Source organism: Crotalus tigris, unplaced genomic scaffold, assembly GCF_016545835.1.
Source record: "Crotalus tigris isolate CLP2741 ecotype Arizona unplaced genomic scaffold, ASM1654583v1 scf7180000017545.3456711, whole genome shotgun sequence".
In the NCBI taxonomy this organism is placed as follows: Eukaryota; Metazoa; Chordata; class Lepidosauria; order Squamata; family Viperidae; genus Crotalus; species Crotalus tigris.
The window spans coordinates 1071638-1092010 of NW_024096464.1; the positions used below are offsets into that span (position 1 = coordinate 1071638).

The window sequence follows — 20373 nt, forward strand, 5'->3', positions numbered from 1 at the left end:
ATAGTTGCTTACTATTTTATATAAGAACAAATAAAATAAAAGCTTTATTTCAAATGGTCTCATAAATTCAACTTTTTAATTACCCAAACACTGGATTGTAAAAGCACAAGTGCTCCAAGTCATCATAGGAATACGTGGATCAACTTCATTAGGAGCAACTTGTAATCCAATTCTATAAATTGCTGTGGCAAAGAGAACCACCATCTCTTTTATGCTGTTTGAATATTCAATTCTGTGGAAGGAACCCAGAAGTTGTGAACTGGTGATGATAACATTTGAAAGATAAATTGTTACATTACCTGAAGTAATGTTCTTAATTATGTCAGAAACATGCAATACTAAATTGTTACTGAAAGCTATAATTCCTGGCAATAGGCTTGAAATTTTAATCCTTTAGGCTAGATGCATTAGCTCAATGGAAAACAATAGTCTAGTTCAGGGGTAGGCAACCCAAAACACTCAAAGAGCCACTTGGACCCGTTTCCCACCAAAAATAAAACACCGGGAGCCGCAAAATCCTTTTGATATCTAAAATGAAGATAACACTGCATATATCCTTTTTTACCTTTATTATAGGTGTGTGTGTGTTTGTGTGTGTGTATATGTGTGTGTGTGTATATGTATGTACACACACACACACATATATATACACATACACATAAAAAAAGGATATATGCAGTGTTATCTTCATTTTAGATGTCAAAAGGGTCTCTCTCTCTCTCTCTGTCTGTCTCTCTCTCTCTCTCTCTATCTGCCCTTGGTCTGCCTGCCACTCCTCTTCCCCCACTCTCTTTCTTTCTCTCTCTCTCTTTCCTCTCTCTCTCTCTCTCCTCTCCTCTCCCTCCCTCTCTCTCTTTCTCTCTCTCTCTCTATCTGCTGCTCACCTGGCAAGCTTCAAGCTGTTGTCCAACAAGCTCAGGGTAAGCAACCTCGTCTCTTTTATGACTCATGGACTTCAACTCCCAGAATTCCTGAGTCAGCCTAGCTGGGCTAGCTAGCTCTCTCCTGCCCTTCCTGCTTCCTGCAGAGACGCAGCAAAGGGAGGAGCTCCGCCCAGAAAGCTTTTCAGCTCCTCGGAGAACATGTGAGTGCAATCTTTTACACACACACACGCACACACACACACACACACACACACACAGAGAGAGAGAGAGAGAGAGAGAGAGAGAGAGAGAGAGAGAGAGAGAGAGAGAGAGAGAGAAGGAAGCAGGGAAGCGCAATTGCCTCTCTCTGTCTCTGTCTCTGTCTCTCTCTGCAAAGGCAGAGGAGGCTGGGAGCCACCGGGGAAGGCTCAAAGAGCCGCATGCGGCTCCAGAGCCGCAGGTTGCCGACCTGTGGTCTAGTTTAACAAAGTGGTCAACTTTCAGCTCTGTGGACTTCAACTATTAGAATATTTAGCAATGGCTATATGGGCAGCAAAATTCTGAGAATTGAAGTTCTCATTGCTGGAAATTGTCATAAATTGGATACACTAGACTATATCGTTCTTTGTTCTTTACATCATTAAGGTAAAAATTAATACTAAAGTTAAACCAGAGTTGAAGTTAAATTCCTAAAGCAATGGCATTACTGACTAGCTAGAATTCAAATTAGTGAATTTTCTTTTTGTTTGAGCAACGAGAGACAATAAAAATAAACTGTATAAACTGTATTTTTCAATAAAAACACTTCATTTAAACATAAGAAGTGAAGAAAGAACATTAAAAAGGTAATATATAAAGCATATTGTCACCATAAGATGTAATTATTTTCTAATATATGCTATGCATACTGTAGCTTTTAATGGAAGGTCCATTTTGTGCTATGAACTAACTAGTATAGTAATCCTTTATTTAGCAACTGTATAATGTTTCAAAATATTTCATGAAGAAGCATTTCCATTGAATTAATCTCTTGGATATGGAAGAAACATCCATATGCAAAGTTGCTAATTTATAATAGATACATACAGTAGATAGATAGATAGATAGGTAGGTAGGTAGGTAGGTAGGTAGGTAGGTAGGTAGATAGAGGGGGGGAGAGGGGGAGAGAGAGAGAGAGATGGACATTCAATATAATATAGATCAAAATCCATCTTCCTTACACAATTTCATTAGACTCTCAATATACATATAACAAACATTCTAAGTGTGACTCAATACTTACAAAGGCTGAACTCCAAAGCTAAGTATAGAATGGAATTCAGATGAAACATCTTCCATTTCTTTATTAAGTAAAGATGGGGCAATTTTGGTTTCTTCAAAAATCAAATAAAAGATTATTACATTTTGATTTTAATTAACTGAAATAAATATATTCATTATAAAAATTCTAACTTTTATTATAAAAATGAAATTTAGTCATTTGGACAGAATTTCTGTTTAGTCATATGAGAAATTAGATAGCCTGGATAAGATGCATAAAGGTTTGTACTTCTCTCTAGATTAGTGACCTTAAAATGTAGAAATAAGAACAAAGCCATCCTAATGCAGTATACTAGTATAGAAAATAAACTAAGAAGAAATAAATGATTATTTGAAGAATAAATTAATAAATCATAAAAGAAATGGAATATTGACCTCATCAGTAAAATACAGCCAGAAGAAAAGATTATGAGAAATAATAAAATCAATGGAAGGAATTTTGTAACTGGAAAACAAATGGGATTATATTTTAACCCATTCAACAGCATCTTAAAAGAGTTCTCTCAGTTCTAAAGTTCTCCACGAGATTTACTAACCTTTATTGCTTTTCTTGTTGTAACCAACTATCCGAGCCATAACAATCTCTAGCCACTTGGACAAAGACAGAAGCTGAGCTACCATTTCTGCATCCTCACTGACAATAGAAAAAGACAGCAATGGAATGTGCATGTTTTATATAAGACAACATTTAAACAGCGATTCGGTTACGACGGTAATTATTAAAATATGAACTGATCTCTCTGTGATTGTTCCAGCTATCAAAAATTGGTATTTCCTACAAAGCTGAGAAAGATCTTAGACTGGATAATATGTTAATAAAATGCTAATACAGATAGTCCTTGACTTATAACCATTCATTTAATAACCACTTGAAGTTACAACAGCACTGAAAAAAGTGATTTAAGTCCAATTTTCACACTTATCACCACTGCAACATCCCCACGATCAGGTAATCAAAATTCAGTTGCTTGGCAACTGGCATGTATTTATGAGAGCTGCAGTCGTTGGGGGCATGTGATCATGTCTGTAACCTCCCCAGCTGCCTTCCAACAAGCACAGTCAATTGGGGAAACCAGATTCACTTAACAACTGCAACAATTTGCTTAACAACTATGGCAAAAAAGGTCATAAAATGGGGGCAAAATTTATTTAACAACTGCCTTGCTTAGCAACAGAAATTTTGGATTCAGTTGTGGTCATAAGTTGAGGACTACCTGTATAGCATAGCAAAGAATCCTGTACTTTCCCTATAAATGCAAGAAAAACAGCTGCAGATTAAAGCATAGGAACAAGTAAAGATAGCCACATACCTGTTTATTTTCTCTTCTTGCAAAGGAATAATTGGTATCACAGTATTGCACAGGGATTTGCACAGTGGGCAAAGGTACTCTCCATTCCCTAAATCAAAAGCCTGTTCAACATGATGACGTTGTCGGGAATTCAGTTGAATGGCTTCAAAGTATCTGAAATGAATATTCAAATGGACATCTCAGAATAAACCACCGAATTCAGACATGTAAAAATCCAGTTCTGAAATTTGGTATCCATTCAATTTGACTATTTTACCAATCAATCATTACAGCACACACAGTTCTCGTTTACTGACTGCAATTGGGACCAGCACTCCTTCGCTAAGTGATGCAACTACAAAGTGAAATGTCATATAATTGTTCCTGATTTACTACATCATTTTTGATTGTCGTCATAAAGCAAATCGCCTGCAATCATTAACTCTATCACATGACCATGATTTGCAACTTCCTGCTCGCTTCCCCATCAACTTTGCTTGTTGGAAGCTGGTTGCAATGGTTGGAAATGATAATCATGTGACTGCAGGATGCTGCAACTATCATAAATGTGCACCACTTGCCAAGCACCTGTGACCATGGAAAAGCTGCAATAGCCATAAGTTCAAGGATCAGTTATAAAAATTCACTCTTTGCAGCCCACCTTTAAACTGTCACTGAATTAACGGTCAGTAAGCGAGGACCACCTGAACTCATTGCAATTATATGGAGCAGAAAGTACCATTCAGAAAAAGATGTCAACACAGACAAAAGCTATAGATAAGCCGTTTTTAGAAAATAAGAATTTAACATTCACATCACTAACAATGACTATAACTGTTGTGAGTTATCGGAAAATTATTAAAAAAAAATCAGATTATCTGGACACAGCCTTAATTTTTTTTAATACCACTGAAATGTTTGTAAGCTTGAGAGTTATTAATTTAAATGGACAATTTCAAATGTTATACAATAGCGTGCAAATGCTTGCGTTCTCTATTCATCAGGCAACTTGGTAAAGAACAAAAAAAGGGGGGGGAGAAGACGACAAATGTGGGTACCATGGAATTTACAGTTATTCACACTTTAAGACCTTGAGAACATAACTCAAAGCAAATTCAGCCATTCTCTTATCCATCCCCTGTCGTTTAATTATTTTTATTTTTTTGCTTTATTTATTGTCTTACTTGATGAAGAAATCTACAAAAAGTGAAGCTGAGAGCTATTATGTTCTGTTTGAATTAGCCTATGACATGTTTCCCTTACTATGGAATTTGGAACTAATCAACAAGTAATTTTTCCTCTGCATTTAGCCTTATATTTCTTTCAGTACATTTCTTGGCTGTAAAATCACTGGCACCGATGTTATCTAGTTTGGGTAATGAACCATCTGCAAGAAAACAATCAAGCTTAGAGACCACTTAGGATCTCTCATTTCAACCCTGAGCTACACATATTTTCTTTTACTAATCCTGTCTCTTTACTTTCTACATAGTCAATATAACATATGCATAAATACCTCAGAGGAGGTAATTTGAAAACTGACTAAAAATTAAGCAAACAATAAAAATTACTAAATATATCAACTCACTTCTGCCAGCAAGCAGCATGCATCACATGACCACAAGTGCTGGTATGTGTTCCACATGACAAGTCCGGATCCATGAAAAGAGGATCAGTATCTTCTGTTGAGGAAAATAAATAAATAAACAGAGTTTCCTGTTGCAATAAGGGATGTTTTGCAAAATGTGCACTATTAAACTTACACATGCAACTCTGGCAAGGGACATTGTTTTAGGGAATAAACAAGAACTTATATCATTTATATTAGTTTAAAAGACCAGCAAATGATCTTTTGCATTACATGTGATTGATCAGTGTACTGTGTATTTGTCAATATTAACTCTAGTCTTTCATAATTTTAGATGAGGATTTTTAAAAAGGTAGGATGAGAAGCTATCCATTGGAAGCAAAGGTTCTGATAAATAAATTGTATCAAGTTCATTTATGCAATATTCCTATATGTAAATTGTTGCTGTGATGTATGATCATAGAATAGAACTATTGCCATAGATGTTAATAAAGCCAAGAAACAGGACCATTAATATACCCAAAGGCTCCAGGTTTTGGGCACAGAACCAAGTCTCCATGGCCTTATGAAAGGCCAACAGGGTTAGGGTCATCCTAATCTTGGAAGAGAAAATATTCCAGAGGACAGGAACTACATCAAAGAAGGCTTCTTGGTCCCCACCAGTTGTTATTCCTTCACTGATGGGACCCATATAACATGTCCAACCTGCCAGACCAAACTGAATGGATAGAAACAACAGGGAGAAGTCAGTTTATTACATAACTGGCCCCAAGCCATGAAGGATTTTAAAGATGATAACCAGCTTAGTTAGCAAGGTGAATCACCATCTTCAAATGCACCTGGAAGCCAATGCAGGTCACATAGCAGTGATGATGTGTTGAATATAAGATACCCTTTAGTTCCCATGCAGCTGATAGGTGAAGCTTTAGTTGAAGGGCAAGATGTTATAATAATCCAGAGAAGTGACGAGGGCATGAGAGCGTGAGAAAAACCTCCCAATCGAGGAAAAATGCACAACCCTAAGGTATGCAAAGGCCCTCCTGGCTACAGCTGCCACATGATATTCTATTAGGACCCTTGAATCCAAGAGGACACCCAGATTGCATACTGGGTTCATGGCAGTGCCATCCCATCCAGCACTGGCAATGGAAAAAAATTGTCACTAGAAGGCCCCCAAACCCAAAGCCACTCAGCCCTGCTTGGATTGAGTCAAAGCCCACTGCTCCTTGTACAGACCTTTACAATCTCCAGCACCAAGACAGGACATCCAAGATATTACTTAGGCAGCCCAGCATGGAGATATAAAGCTGGGTACCATCAGCATATTAATGATACCTTACCCCAAACTGTCGGATCATCTATGAAGAGGCCTCGTGTAGATGTTAAACAGGAGAGGAGGAAGAATTAAATCTTGATATCTCTCCTGGATCTCTCTGGCTGGATCTCCTCCTCCCCCCCCCCCATAAAAAAATGACTGGAACTGACCCCAGAGGAAGGAGGAGAACAAACACAAAACAGTGCTACTCACTCCCAGTTCCTGAAACCAATGCTGAAGGATACCACGGTTGATGGCTGAAAGTGGCTAGAGGTCAAAAAGAGTGAGTATGGTTACACTGCCCCATCCAGCTCCTGCCAGAGGTCATCTACAAGCGCGGTCAATACCATCTCAGTCCCATAACCCAGCCTGAATCCTGACTAGAAATGGTCCAGGCAATCAGCGTCATCCAAAGTCCTCTGCAGCTGCTAAAAAGTTCCCCTAAAGTTTCACAACATAATATACATACCTCCTGCAAGTTCGAGTTCTTTCCCTCTACACTGGGTTAAGGCAGTGGATTTCTGGATACAGGCAGATAAAACCATGGCAGCACTTTCTAGCATTACTTCCTGTTCTTCCTGACACAGGATACACGTCAGCCTTTCTTTTTCAGTGACAGACTGGCCTCGCTTGGGCCCCAAGGCAATTCTGACTTGATAATGTGGGAGTATGAACCTAAGACACAAGATTCAAATCAGTCAATTTCTGGTCAACAATCCAGTCAAAGATCACTAAAATAATTATTCGTAATTTAGTTTTAGATAAAAATTAAATTCGCATTAAAACTATTAAAAATGGATCTATTCTCAACCTGAACTTCAGCTAAAACCTGTTTAATGCAGCACCTATTAAGCATCTGAACCGAGTGAATCTGAATAGTAATACAAAAGCATTGTAATCACAGAAACCTATTCATGCTTGACTGGGTTCTGTGATGAAATAACTTTCTTAATTTAATATTTACAAACAATTTCATCACTCTCAGGTTTTAAACAAAAGCCTGTTCAGCCAGCACAGGAAGTAGTACAGAAGTAGATCCTTCCTGATTAAGATAGGATACATTGACATATATTCAAAATCTGTGCATGCCGTCACACCCTTATACGAAGATTGAGGCCTGCTCTCAACTTCTCAGATATAACTGGATGAGGCATTGCCTTGCCAAAAATGCCTCACATTTTAGCATGGATACCGCCTCTATTATGGTCTATTTTACAGTATGTGGAAGGCATGGGCTGTTCCAATCTTCTTCCCTGCTTAGGAGCTAGTGTCACTTTCCCTTCTCAGGAGATGGTTGTCTCTCCCATATTACCTCTTAATTAACACAGGAAGTCCTCTACTTATGACCACAATTGAGCCCAAAATTTCTCTTGCTAGTGAAGTGGAACATTTGTTAGGTGAATTTTGCCCCATTTTACGACTTTTCTTGCCACAGCTGTTAAGTGAATCACTGCAGTTATTAAATTAGTAACACGGTTGTTAAGTGAATTTGGCTTCCCCATTGACTCTGCTTGTCAGAAGATCACGAAAGGTGATCCTATGACTCTGGGACACTACAACTGTCATAAATGAGCCAGTTACCAAGCATCTGAATTTTGATCATGTGACCTTGGGGATGCTGCAATGGTTGTTAAGTGTGAAAAACAGTCAAAAGTCGTTTTTTTCAGTGCCACTGTAACTTTGAATGGTCACTAAATGAGCTGTTGTAAGTCAAGGACTACCTGTATTGGAAGGAATCCAAAATGGTATATTGCCACAATAAGAGAGCCATTAAAGATGTCCAACATATCTACTAACTGTGGGAAAGCATAAACTGTTTGCCATGAGGGTCTTTATTTTTATGTCCCAGTTTAGCCTACAGCCCTATGTCTCCCATCCAAATACTAACCAGGTCCAAACTAACTTGGTTACTAACTTTTGAATTTATCTAATATATTATTCCCTCTTCCTACCTCTCCACTTCCATAACATCTCTTCCAGGTGTTTCTTGCGTGTTTTCATACAAGAGCTTGTGAGTTTCTATGAAATTTTTCTGTAGAGCGGACATCTGAGCCATGATCTTTTGGCGATGTAATCGGGCTACTTCTGCTTTTCTCTTCCTTTCAGCCTTCTCTTTATCCTGAATTCTTTGCATCTGATTTAACAGAACAAATACCCTCTGTATTATTCAAGACAATCACTGACATAAAATAAAAACTGGCATTTCCTTCTTATAGTCTTGCCACATCCCCAAACATTCCACCACACTGCTTTCAATATTTTAAAAACTATCAAGGGCTGAGAAGAGCTTGAAGTTCAAAAAGCAGACTTCAGAAGGCTGGCTCTTCAGCCTAAGGTGAAAGTTTATGTTCCCAACAAGCTTTAGAGCAGTGGTCCCCAACTTTTGTGGCTTGGTGGCTCCGCTGGGGGGGGGGGAAAGGGGAACCGGGCTGCATGAGCAACAGCTGATGTGCACACATGAGTAGTTTGACTCATACAAGCACCTGGCCAGCATACATATGCATGCACATGCAGCTCGACTGCAAGTTGCGCTGTGCACGCATGCGTGTATGCTGGCCTGCTGCTTGCAAAAGTAAAGCTGCGCACATGTGCCTGTGCGTTGGCCCGCTGCTCACATGGCCCGGTTGTGAATAGGACATGGCCTGGTAGAGGGCTGCCGTCTGGGGGTTTGGGACCCCTGCCTTAGAGGGAAAAAAGTGCCAAGAGCAATCTTCAGGAAAAGAGAAAATACATTTCCAGAGTAGAATTGTACAGAGTGATGACTGCAATTATTGTTAAGTACATATAGTCCTCAATTAATGACCATAATTGGGATCAGAAACTCAGTTGTTGAGGAAAGCAGTTGAGTCATGTATGGGACTGCTTCACTCAATGACCGCAATTCCAGGACCCCCAGCTGTGGTTATTAAGCAGTCACATAGATTGCTAAGTGAATCCTTTATCTCAGATAAAGAACACAAGGGTGTAGGTACAGAGAAACAGGGAGAGAAGGATTTTACCATAAAATTAAAATCCTTTTCTCCATCGGTTCTGTATCTGCAAAGCTTTTAGGTGCTAAAATCCTTTTCTCTCCATCTCTTAATGCCTGCGGAGGTTATGTGAAAAAGATTGTGAATGGTGATCACACGATCGTTGGGTGCAACCAGTCATACATGTGAATAGGTTGCCAGAACCAAGATTTGTGATCACATGACTGCAGGGGGATGAGCAATGTTTTACAACTGGTAGAAGTGCTTTATCGGCCATAAAGCATCCTTTCTGAGGCCATCAAAACTTTCAGCAGTCATTAAATGAATGACACATTGCAAGTCAAGGAATATCTCTCAGAGGGGTTTGCCAGCAAAGCATACGGTACAAGGAGAAAAACAAAATAGAGGAATGAGAACATTTATCATTTCAGCTGCTCTTCTATTCATAAAATGCTTATTTCATGGTTACCTCATTAATCTTTGTAGATTCTGACATAGGTACAGTGACGGCCATGGGGATAGAAGACTTCTCTCTCAAGCATTTTATTGTCTCAAACATCTATAAACACAGATTTAATAGTTAAAACACAAACTGCATGTAGCATATGTGATATTTACAGTTTGCCCTGCAAGAAACGTAGGAGATCCAAAGCATCCTCTGCTAGTAACCATTTCAATTTAGCCAGTACTATTTCTTCTTACTATCTTTCTTCTGTAGTTCAATCACAATCATCTTTAATTGTTTTACTCCACTTGGGATCTACACAGAGAGTCTTTTGCCTTATTTTATTTTATAGGGAAGTTCATATCCTCAAGCCCCACCCTGCCAATTCCTGATTAATCTATTCACTTGTAGTCCTTACGTACCCGTAGTACCCAGTTGATCATGTCTTTTTGAGAGTCCAGTTGTTGAATTTCTTTCAGCTTTTCCAAAATCATGAGGATGTTCATTGCATTCAAAGCAGAGCTCCCCATTCCTTTATTAACAGAAACATTTTTTTAAAAAAACCATTCAATTAAACCAAATCAGCCACATACATTTATTCTCCTAAAGAAGATACATTTCCTTCTTTTACTAATAATTGCTACAATTTGAATAATTCCGCACAAACGAGCCTTAATAGTTATAAATTTACCTTTGCTCAGAGCTAACTTCCCACTACTTTATTAGCAATGTGTATTTCACTTCTTTAAAAAAATGGTATTTATATGACTCTCCTGGGTTAAAGAGTGTCCTAGAATCATCCCACAAGATCCTCTGATACAGCAACGGGTCTGCAAGTAGCTTCATGAGCTGTGCTTCAAAGCAGCCTGTGTACCGACAGCTGGGGGTGGGTGGCACTGTAATCAGTTTGTTGTTGAAGAAGCAGCAGCTTTGGAATCTATTTTTCAAACGGTCACTAAATTGTGCCTTTCAATTTTTAATCATTTTAAGGACTATTAATCTTCATTAAACTAAGAGAAGCTCTCTTTAGCCACAACCTGTTATTTCTTTTTGAAGATCTGTGCCATTTGGGGGATTTTTTTCATTGTTAAACAAGGAAAAAGGCTGTTGAAGGCAAGCTAAAACAAGGAAGTGTGGAGTATCTAGTTTATTATTTTTAGTCATTTAGTCTGCTTTGCTGTGGGTGGCTAAAACTTTCCAATTTTTATGATTCCTGATTGGCCAGCAATTTTTTTAGTGACTTGCAAAAAAGCTACTCTTTGACTAAAGAGGGAGTTAAGAAGATGGAGGAGCAAAGTATTAGAGTTGTATTTGAAAAATCCTTAAATGAAATCCAACAGTTCATAGACCAGATATGCTCCAAGGAGGTTAAAAAAAACTACTCAAAGTACTTCAGAGATGCATATATGTGTAGAAAGTTACCAAACCACCGAGACAATTTTACAAGGAGCTGACAATGAAGAGGATTCAATTGCAATTTTGGAATATAAACCTGACACCCATCTTTATTGTGATGGTTTAAATATAAATTTCTAATTGAAAGAAGAGTTCCCAATAAAATCTGCAACTTTCAAAAGGAGAAGTGTGAGACTTTTTCTTCATGGACACTAACAAGGTTGAGAAATCCTTGAAAAAAAGAGAAGTTTATAATTACTTGATAAACATTCCAGAGAAGAAAAAGATTTTATTTCATGAAGATAAGCTGGAAGGAGTGACTCAAATTTAATGAGTCAATTGGTACTGGGATAGATTTTTATCGATCTGATATTTGTAACTGAAAGAAAGTTTTAATGTAAAGTGGGTTTGAAAGAGTAATTTTTCCTTTCCATACGGTGCTCAAGTAATTATTAAAGCTTGTAAAATATTACTGAAAGTGTATTTGAAAGTATCTATGTTAAAGAAAGTTAAAGAAAAAGGTGTATTAAAGAAAAATTTAGAGTTTTAAAAAGGAAGTATACAAGAAGAAAAAAGTATTGTAACTTGGAGGGAATGATTTAAATTTAATGAGTTAGTTGGAACTTTATTGGTCTGACTGAAAGTGAATTTTAAAGTATGTATGTTAAGAGAAAGTAAAAAAGGATGTATTAGAACTTTTTGATCTTAAAAATGTTTGTAAAGAAAAGTTTAGTGTTTTAAAATAGATAAAAAAGTAAAGAATACAGTAAATTTTGTTAATATAAATGGTAATAGTTTAAAAAGATTATTAAGTGCAAATAGAAATATATATTATTTACATGGCAAGGGAGAAAAAGCAGAAATGGTTAAACTGATTGCTTTATTCAAAGAGGAGAGCATATTTAATTATGTTTTTTATTTGGAAATCACTTCTGGATTTTGTGCTTGTGATGAAAAAAATTTGAAACTTTGACTCTAGTTTTTCCGGTTAGATAGATTTATTAGATAGAAATGGCTAGTATATGTGTAAAAATAAAAAGTTGAGGTTGTAATGTTATTATCTTCTACTATGCTAAAAGGAGTTGGAAGTCAACACTCCTCCCTGTACCCCATATGTTCTTTCCCCCTCTCTCTTTTTCCTTCCCCTAATTTCCTATTTCTATTTTCCTTTATATTTTATGCTTGGATAAAACAATAAAAGTCACAAAAATAATATTTGCATTGAGGTACAAACAGCTTCCATCAGTCCCAGACAGGATGGCCCTAGTTGGATCTGGGATAACATTGATTTGGGGAAGGCTACCGTACACTTGAGTCATCTTGCAAAAAGTCAGACAAAAGCCAGCTCTCACAGGGAAAAGTAAAACTGATACTAGGAAACAGCTGTATATGAAAATAAATTAAGATATGTTCAGTTTGAGGGGTTATTCTTTCTTCTTATTTTGAGATGCAAGTTATTTCTAATTGACATACTAAAGCAGTGGTTCTCAACCTTTTTAATGCCGCGACCCCCAACCGGTCGTAAGTCGAGGACTACTCAACCGGTCGTAAGTCGAGGACTACTCAACTGGTGCAGCACCGTTTGCAGAATGGGACTTTTGGCAGGCTCAGCAAGGCAGAGACAGCCTGGACAATTCCTATTGGCTTTTGAAAGCCAATAGAATTAGACTCTATTCAAGAGAGTCTATTCTATTGGCTTTCAAAAGCCAATAGAATAAAAGGGAGTACCACAGCTAAGGAAAAGGGGAAAAAAATGGCGGTCTGCGTTGTTTGGCGACCCCCGTGAAATGGTCGTTCGACCTCAAATGGGGTCCCGACCCACAGGTTGAGAACCACTGTACTAAAGAGAATAAGAAAAAAATAGTCCTATTGATTTAAAAAAAATGCCTTGTTATTATTCCATTAAATTTGATTCTTATTTTAGAATTTTATTCTGCTGTTTATTTACAGCAGCTCTATAGATGTAAAACTCATTTCCATGTTATTTTTAAAACACCGTTATTAAGGAAAGGGCACTCCATCCTAGCAAATGTATTTCCAAAATTAATAAAATCTAAGATTAAAATCCTATATTACCTTATTAATTCAGCTATTAACTTGCATGTACATGACTGTATTTTTACAAGCTGCAAAAAACTAACGAATAAAAAATGTACACAATCTAAATTTAAAAAAGGACTGTTCTTTCTAATGTCAATTTTGTGATTTTTAGGCACAGGCAATACATGTATATCCACAGTATGTATATACACACAAACATACATGTACATATATTACATATTATTTTACGTATAAGTATAATCAAGTAGAGCAGTGGTGACGAATCTATGGCACGGGTGCCAGAGGCGGCACCCAGAGCCCTCTCTGTGGGCACGTGCGCCGTCGCCCCAGTCCTAGGCCTTCAGATGGGTTTTATAAAACCTTTTCGCTTTACACCTCCGTCTCCGTGTGCAAAAAAAAAAAAAAGGTTCAATCAATCAGTCAATTTCAACTTCTCGCGGGAAAAAAAAATCTTGCAAAGTTGGAATTGATTGATTGAACTTTTTAGTCCCACCCGTTACCACTGCAGCCACGCCCACCCAATGGGCCACAACTACCCAATGGGCCACATCCACTCGGCACTCGATGATGCAGAATTGGGTTTTGGGTTGCAGTTTGGGCACTCGGTCTTTAAAAGGTTCGCCATCACTGTAGTAGAGTATATATTTAGTATCAATACAAATTAATATAACACTTATGCAATATATAAATTCACTGTGGTGCCTAGTTATATTCATCTCTTTGGCATTTAAAAAGCACTCTGCTAGTATTCTGTGAATTAACACTTTATTTCTAAATATAGATTTTCTTTCTCTAAAATGGCACACTTACTGGAAGCTTTATGATAGAAGTCAAAGGTTACTTCTTCCTCTGGAATCTCCTCTAACTGACGCTTCTCTTCAAGTAAACCCAAAGCAAGGAGGTGAAGGACCTATATAGAAACAGATAGCAAATTTAATCCTTCAGAGTAATGGAATATTCTCTAATAGCCAGATAATCTAGCCCAGTGGTTCTCAACCTGTGGGTCGGACCCCATTTGGGGTCGAACGACCATTTCACAGGGGTCGCCAAACAACGCAGTCCGCCATTTTTTTCCCCTTTTCCTTAGCTGTGCTACTCCCTTTTCTTCTATTGGCTTTTGAAAGCCAATAGAATAGACTCTCTTGAATAGAGTCTAATTCTATTGGCTTTCAAAAGCCAATAGGAATTGTCCAGGCTGTCTCTGCCCTGCTGAGCCCGCCAAAAGTCGCATTCTGCAAACGGTGCTGCACCAGTTGAGTAGTCCTCGATTTACGACCGGTTGGGGGTCACGGCATTAAAAAGGTTGAGAACCACTGATCTAGCCAATCTTAGCCAGAACCATCTTTTAGGACAGAAACAAACACCAGCCTGCATTTGGATGCTGAGACACACAGCAATTAAACAATTACCCAGAGTCAGCTTATCACAATAAGACATGAAGGGATGTTGACCTGGCCATGCAGAGGGAACAAACAAAGTGTTAGGGGGGAGAGAGTCAGAAAAGATTAGTCAGTCCTGAGAAAGAAGAAAGAAAAATTGGTAATTAACTCCATCTTGATTAAGTTTGATATAAGGTGAGATAGACAGAAGTTGTTATGTACCCCACAATACTATAGAACATTTCTGGATTCCCTGCAGTGCTGGTATTTGACCCCAAAAAGATAAAATAAGCAAATGAACTGCCAAACATGGAAGTTTTTCAAAATGTTGCTGGGTCATTTGCCTAGGTTCATGTAAATGTAAGATGTGTAAGAACACTCTATGAAAAGCACACAATCCCCTAATCTAAGTAATACCATAAGAAGAGAAGGTTGGTGAAATTCTCCTGAGTAAATTATTGGCCTTCTGGTGTCTAATACTGAAACACTGCTCAACTATTTGTATGTCTACTGCAGTACTAATGGAAACAGAGAAGAAAGAAAAAAGCCATATCTTTCAAGTATATGCATTAAAATTGAATATGCCTCCTTATGCCTACTGGTCAATAGACATACAAATTTAAATGTTCCGATTATGTTTCTCTTCATTATAAGGTTAATAGGGGAAATGGGGAAAGGGAAAGGGAAGATTTTTATAATTAAAAAAATGGAGACAGTCATTATCTCTTTCATGAATTATCCCTGATGTTGTTGTATGTACATTGATTGTTTAAATGATAATAAAGCAGATATCACGAAGAATTGTTTTGAAATAAATAAAATGCTAAGGCAAATATAGGAGTCCAAAAGCCCACATGCTTACAGATATATGGAGTTAGGAATCATTTGAGGTAGAGCACACAAATGAATTTGAAAAATATATACTGGAAAAACCCAAAAAGCATTTAAGATAAAAATATTGCTAAAACATGGTCTCACTCTAACAAGCCAGGGCTGACAAACATACCATCTGTATCATAGCTTCTGTCCACATGTGATTTTCCAGTTCTACTGCTCTTTGCAGGACAGTTCTAAGAATAAGCATCATGATATCACAGTTGAGAACATTCACCACATTTCTGAAAGCAGGACTGAATTCTGGAGGTGTAGGTGGTGGGAGTGCTACAAAAATGCAGACATATATTAGTGCATTACTGCCTACCCATCTTACGGTATTATGAATGAAAGAAGTTTTAAGCTTTCAGATTTGTCTGAAATTGATGAACTAATATATAGCCATGTATGAGAGAAGACAAAACCAATTGTACATACTTCCTCTTATACAGTGTTTTGTGAGACATATGAACGTTCCTAGATCTGGGGGCCTTTCAGACGTCACTCATGCCCTAGTCATCTTGCACTTTGACTACTGCCATGTCTTGTTATCTGGCTTGTCTAGGGTATGTGCTTGTGTTTGTGTATGTGTGTGTACACTCGCCATGTAATATTTTGCCTTGCCACATCTCTTTTCTATTCTTCATTTGGACTTTCTTGTAAGCCAGTTTGGTCTTTCAGTAAGCCCTCATCGTATACTAGCTTCAGTACATCTTCTTCACTGTCCTTCAGGAATTCTTCCAATGCCCTTTTATCATCTTCAACTATCTGGTGCACTTCCAACATTCCATACCCACCTATGCTCCTGCGTAAGTAGAGTCTGTCAACATTGGTATGGATGGAGGACATGATTCGCTGTCATTATTTTTCTGGTCTTCCTATCCAGGAGTTTTAGTTCTGCCTAAATCCAGTCCATTATTCCAGCTATGTATCTAATGATTGGAATTGGCCAGGTATTAATTGCCTTGATGCTATTTCCTCTACTGAGTTTGGACTTCAAGATCCTTTTCACATTCATGATGTATTGACTTCAACCTTCTTGACTTCGGTGCTTGAAATTGCCAGCTTGAAGGATGCCCAGCTATTTGTAATGATCTCCTTCATCCAGACTCCTGATTTTATTTTCATAGGGCATCTTGATTCCTTCAGTTTTAACTATTATTATTATTTGAAAGTAAGTGCCCATTATTACTGCCAATGTCCCTTGCTGCTCCAATGCCTAGGTCAAAATGAAATCTCTGCTAAGTAGGTTACCTAATGGACGCATCTATGCAATTTTTTCAGCAATAACGTGGAAGTGGTTCACCGCTGCTTTATAACATAACATAACATAACATAACATAATATAACATGAGTTGGAAGGGACCTTGGAGGTCTTCTAGTCCAACTCCTTGCTCAGGCAGGAAACTCTATACCATTTCAGACAAATGGTTGTCTTTATTGTGGTATCTGCCGTTTCGAACATCATTCAAAGATGTTCGAAGAGATTACATTGGCTCCAATCCTACTGGCTTTTTGTAAGGCCTTAAAGATGTGGTTCTACCACTAGGCTTAGGAATCTAGATGTATGATAAAGCCTGTGCAGTGGCCATAAAAGTTGTTCCTGTTGGGTTTTGTATCTGGATTACCGTATATTCCGGCGTATAAGATGACTTTCGCAAGCGTTAAAATCGGCGCCGGAGTCGGGGGTCGTTTTATACGCCAAGTCGTCTTATATGCCGGAAATACTGGTAGTTTCCAGCGTATAAGATGACTTTCTAGGCATGTGACTCGGCACCGAAGAGGGGGGTCGTCTTATACACTGGGTCGCCTTATACGCCGGCATATATGGTACTAATTCTGTTTAATAAGTTTTTTATGTTTTTATGGTGTGTATTTGTGTATGTATGTATAGGTATTCAATATAAAACGTATTAATAGTTTTTAAAATTGTTTTGTTTTTAGCCAAAAATCATGTATTTGAGATCGGCAGCTACATAAATGGAAATAATAATAATAATAATAATAATAATAATAATAATAATAATAATAATAAAGTTTGAAGTGACCTTGGAGGTCATGTAGTCCAACCCCCTCCTCAGCCAGGAAACCCTATACCATTTCAAACAAATGACTGTCCAGTCTCTTCTTAAAAACTTCCAGTGTTGGAGCATTCACGGCTTCTGGAGGCAGGTTGTTCCACTGATTAATTGTTCTCCTTAGTTCTAGGTTGCTTCTCTCTTTGATTAGTTTCCATCCATTGCTTCTTGTCTTGCCTTCAGGTGCTTTGGAGAATAGCTTGACTCCCTCTTCTTTGTGGCAACCCCTTAGATATTGGAACACTGCTATCATGCCACCCCTCGTCCTTCTCTTCATTAAATTAGACGTATCCAGTTCCAGCATCGGTTCCTTATATGTTTTAGCCTCCAGTCCCCTAATCATCACTTTTGCTCTTCTCTATACTCTTTCTAGAGTCATAGATAGATAGATAGATAGATAGATAGATAGATAGATAGATAGATAGATAGATAGATAGATAGATACTAAACACCTATTAATCATGTTGGTGACAGTGCTCATAATTCCTGTTTAATGCAAATGTAAGCACCCCAATTTCAGCCTAATATCTATATTTCACCATCTAATGAACTCACAAAACCTCCACAATCACTCCAAGCTCAGCCAGAAATGTAGAAATCAATCTATACTACAAAACCATAAGGTCTATTTCTACAAAAGCAAACAAAGAATGAGATATAAAATCTTAACCCTCCCAGTTTCTGGCTGATAGCAAATAATTCAGAAATCAATGGTTTTATTAACCTATTCCATATCATCCCTAGGATGATTATAATTGCCAACTTCACATACAGTATATAAGACATTACAGCTACATCAACTATCCCTCTATTTTATTTCATAATATTGTATTTCATAATACAAGTGTGTTTACCTTCATCTTTATTTTCTTGTATTCTTCTTTTCTTTTCCATATGTTCAGCCTGTAAAATGAATAACTTAATTTGCTTTGTATATATCAACATGTAAATGATGTGAATCTACCAAAAGTACTTATAAACAATTGGGTCCAAAAAGGGGACTAGATTGAAGAATCTGTAGCACAAGCTAAAAATATAAACTTACAACAGGAAAAATAATAGAAATTGCTCCCTTCAAATTTTCACAAATTTAACATTTTCCTTGGAAGTCAGAGTCTGCTGTTTATACATCTAAGCTGGGTAAATTAAATACAATACAACCATAGTAAATTCCTAAAAAAATAAGGAAGAATGTAGGTGACAACTACCAGCCAAGCTTGCCGAGCTATATGGAGGCTGAGAACCAGAGTTTTGCAGGGCAGAAATGTCTGTTATGTCAACAACCAACAATTCGCCCAGTTTCAAGGCCATGAATACAGAACAGAAAAATCCATAAAAGATGGAATGAGAAAAAACAGTACTGAAAATAATTAAGTAGACAAAATTGCACCAGTTGAGGGCATTCAACTCTGTTATGTAGCATCTTCGTAAGATATCCTCGTGATTCTTATCTAGCTGTACTTTGTTGTGGATTTAAGAACCTTAGAGTGAGCTAAGAGATTTGTCAAACCATGCCAAATCAAGTATTTGGGTAATCCTATCAGATTTCTGTCAAGGTCTTGCCAGAGGTCTGATAAGCAGTACTCCTTCCCTCTCCCTACCTTCAAAATCAAAAACATCAAATGAGAAAGATCCCTGAAAAAAGAAACAGAAGCATAATATTTTCTGCTATACTCTTTCTTGGCTTTCTCTCCATTTACTACCAACTACACCTTTAGAAATATCTAGAATTTATTTATATCCTGCATGTTTACTGCATTGATTATATTTTATGCAAGCCACTTGGAAAGATTGTTACACTGAAAGATTAATTATACATAATATTACCTTTTCCTTCATACAATGTATTATTTACAACAGCTTTCTTTTGAACTTTGATTTACCATTTTACCATTTACCATTCACTAGGAAAAGAAGTGATGTTGCCGTTTAATATAATGAATATAGTTGAATCTTTCAACATAGGATATCCAATATTTATGAGGCTCATAGTGTTTGAGAACCAATGCAGCATAACAAGTAGAGATGCCAATCTAGTATCATGAAATCTGGGTTTCAATCTTACTGAATAGCCTTCTTTTCCTTTATTTCAGAGATAGTGATTTAGAATGCTCAAAATTCTTAAGATAGTCTTACCAAGTTGGCTGTATCCAAGAAAACTGTTTTGAAGAAGGCTGCTATAAATACTGGCTGCCATATATACCAAAACAGTTTTGATCTCATATCAAGCTGGCTGGTTAGACTCTAACTATCCCAGAATACTAATCATTACACAAGGGAGGATATAATTTTTTAAAATTTATTTCTTTGTTTAGTATGCTGTCCATCTTTCTATCAAAAATGTGTGTATCCTACAACAAGGCAATGCTATTTCAAAACAAAATTTCAACACAATTATTTCCGTCAAGTTTTGACTATGGAGATTCTTGGTTATCCAGGTCATGATTATCTAAAAGGTGCTTTTTCAAAAGGCAACTGGACTTTGTTTTTCCTTGAAAACATTTTGCTTCTGATCCAAGAAGCTTCTTCAGTTCTGTCCTTGAAATTTACATTTTGGAAAGATTAGCCAAATAGGTCCCCAATATCCCTCAAGAAATTTAACATAACTATTTTACTTACATGGGGAGAAAAGGAAAAAATTAGGGCCAAGCAATTAAATTGTTGAATTTCAGTAATAAAGTCAAAGCTTGGGACACTATAAAATGAATCAAGGAGACAGGCTTCACCTACAGGCCACCTATGTTGCCCACCACTGATGAGATAAAGAAAGTCTTAAAATTGAAAGTGTAGACAATATA

The 20373-nt window shown here is 37.3% G+C and overlaps 1 protein-coding gene across 3 annotated transcripts in view; it reads right to left on the minus strand.

Moving 5' to 3' along the window:
- UBR1 (ubiquitin protein ligase E3 component n-recognin 1) overlaps nt 1-20373 on the minus strand; it is a 71372-nt gene that overhangs the window by 16174 nt on the left and 34825 nt on the right. For all 3 annotated transcript variants that reach the window (XM_039329415.1, XM_039329333.1, XM_039329502.1), the window contains exons 24-35: nt 18430-18478; nt 15631-15785; nt 14056-14155; nt 10212-10321; nt 9814-9903; nt 8328-8509; nt 6845-7050; nt 5061-5154; nt 3494-3646; nt 2720-2817; nt 2146-2236; nt 84-232 (exon numbers count right to left, since the gene is read on the minus strand). In XM_039329415.1, coding sequence (XP_039185349.1) covers nt 84-232; nt 2146-2236; nt 2720-2817; nt 3494-3646; nt 5061-5154; nt 6845-7050; nt 8328-8509; nt 9814-9903; nt 10212-10321; nt 14056-14155; nt 15631-15785; nt 18430-18478 — 1477 coding nt within the window. The remainder of the gene's footprint in view (nt 1-83; nt 233-2145; nt 2237-2719; nt 2818-3493; nt 3647-5060; nt 5155-6844; nt 7051-8327; nt 8510-9813; nt 9904-10211; nt 10322-14055; nt 14156-15630; nt 15786-18429; nt 18479-20373) is intronic.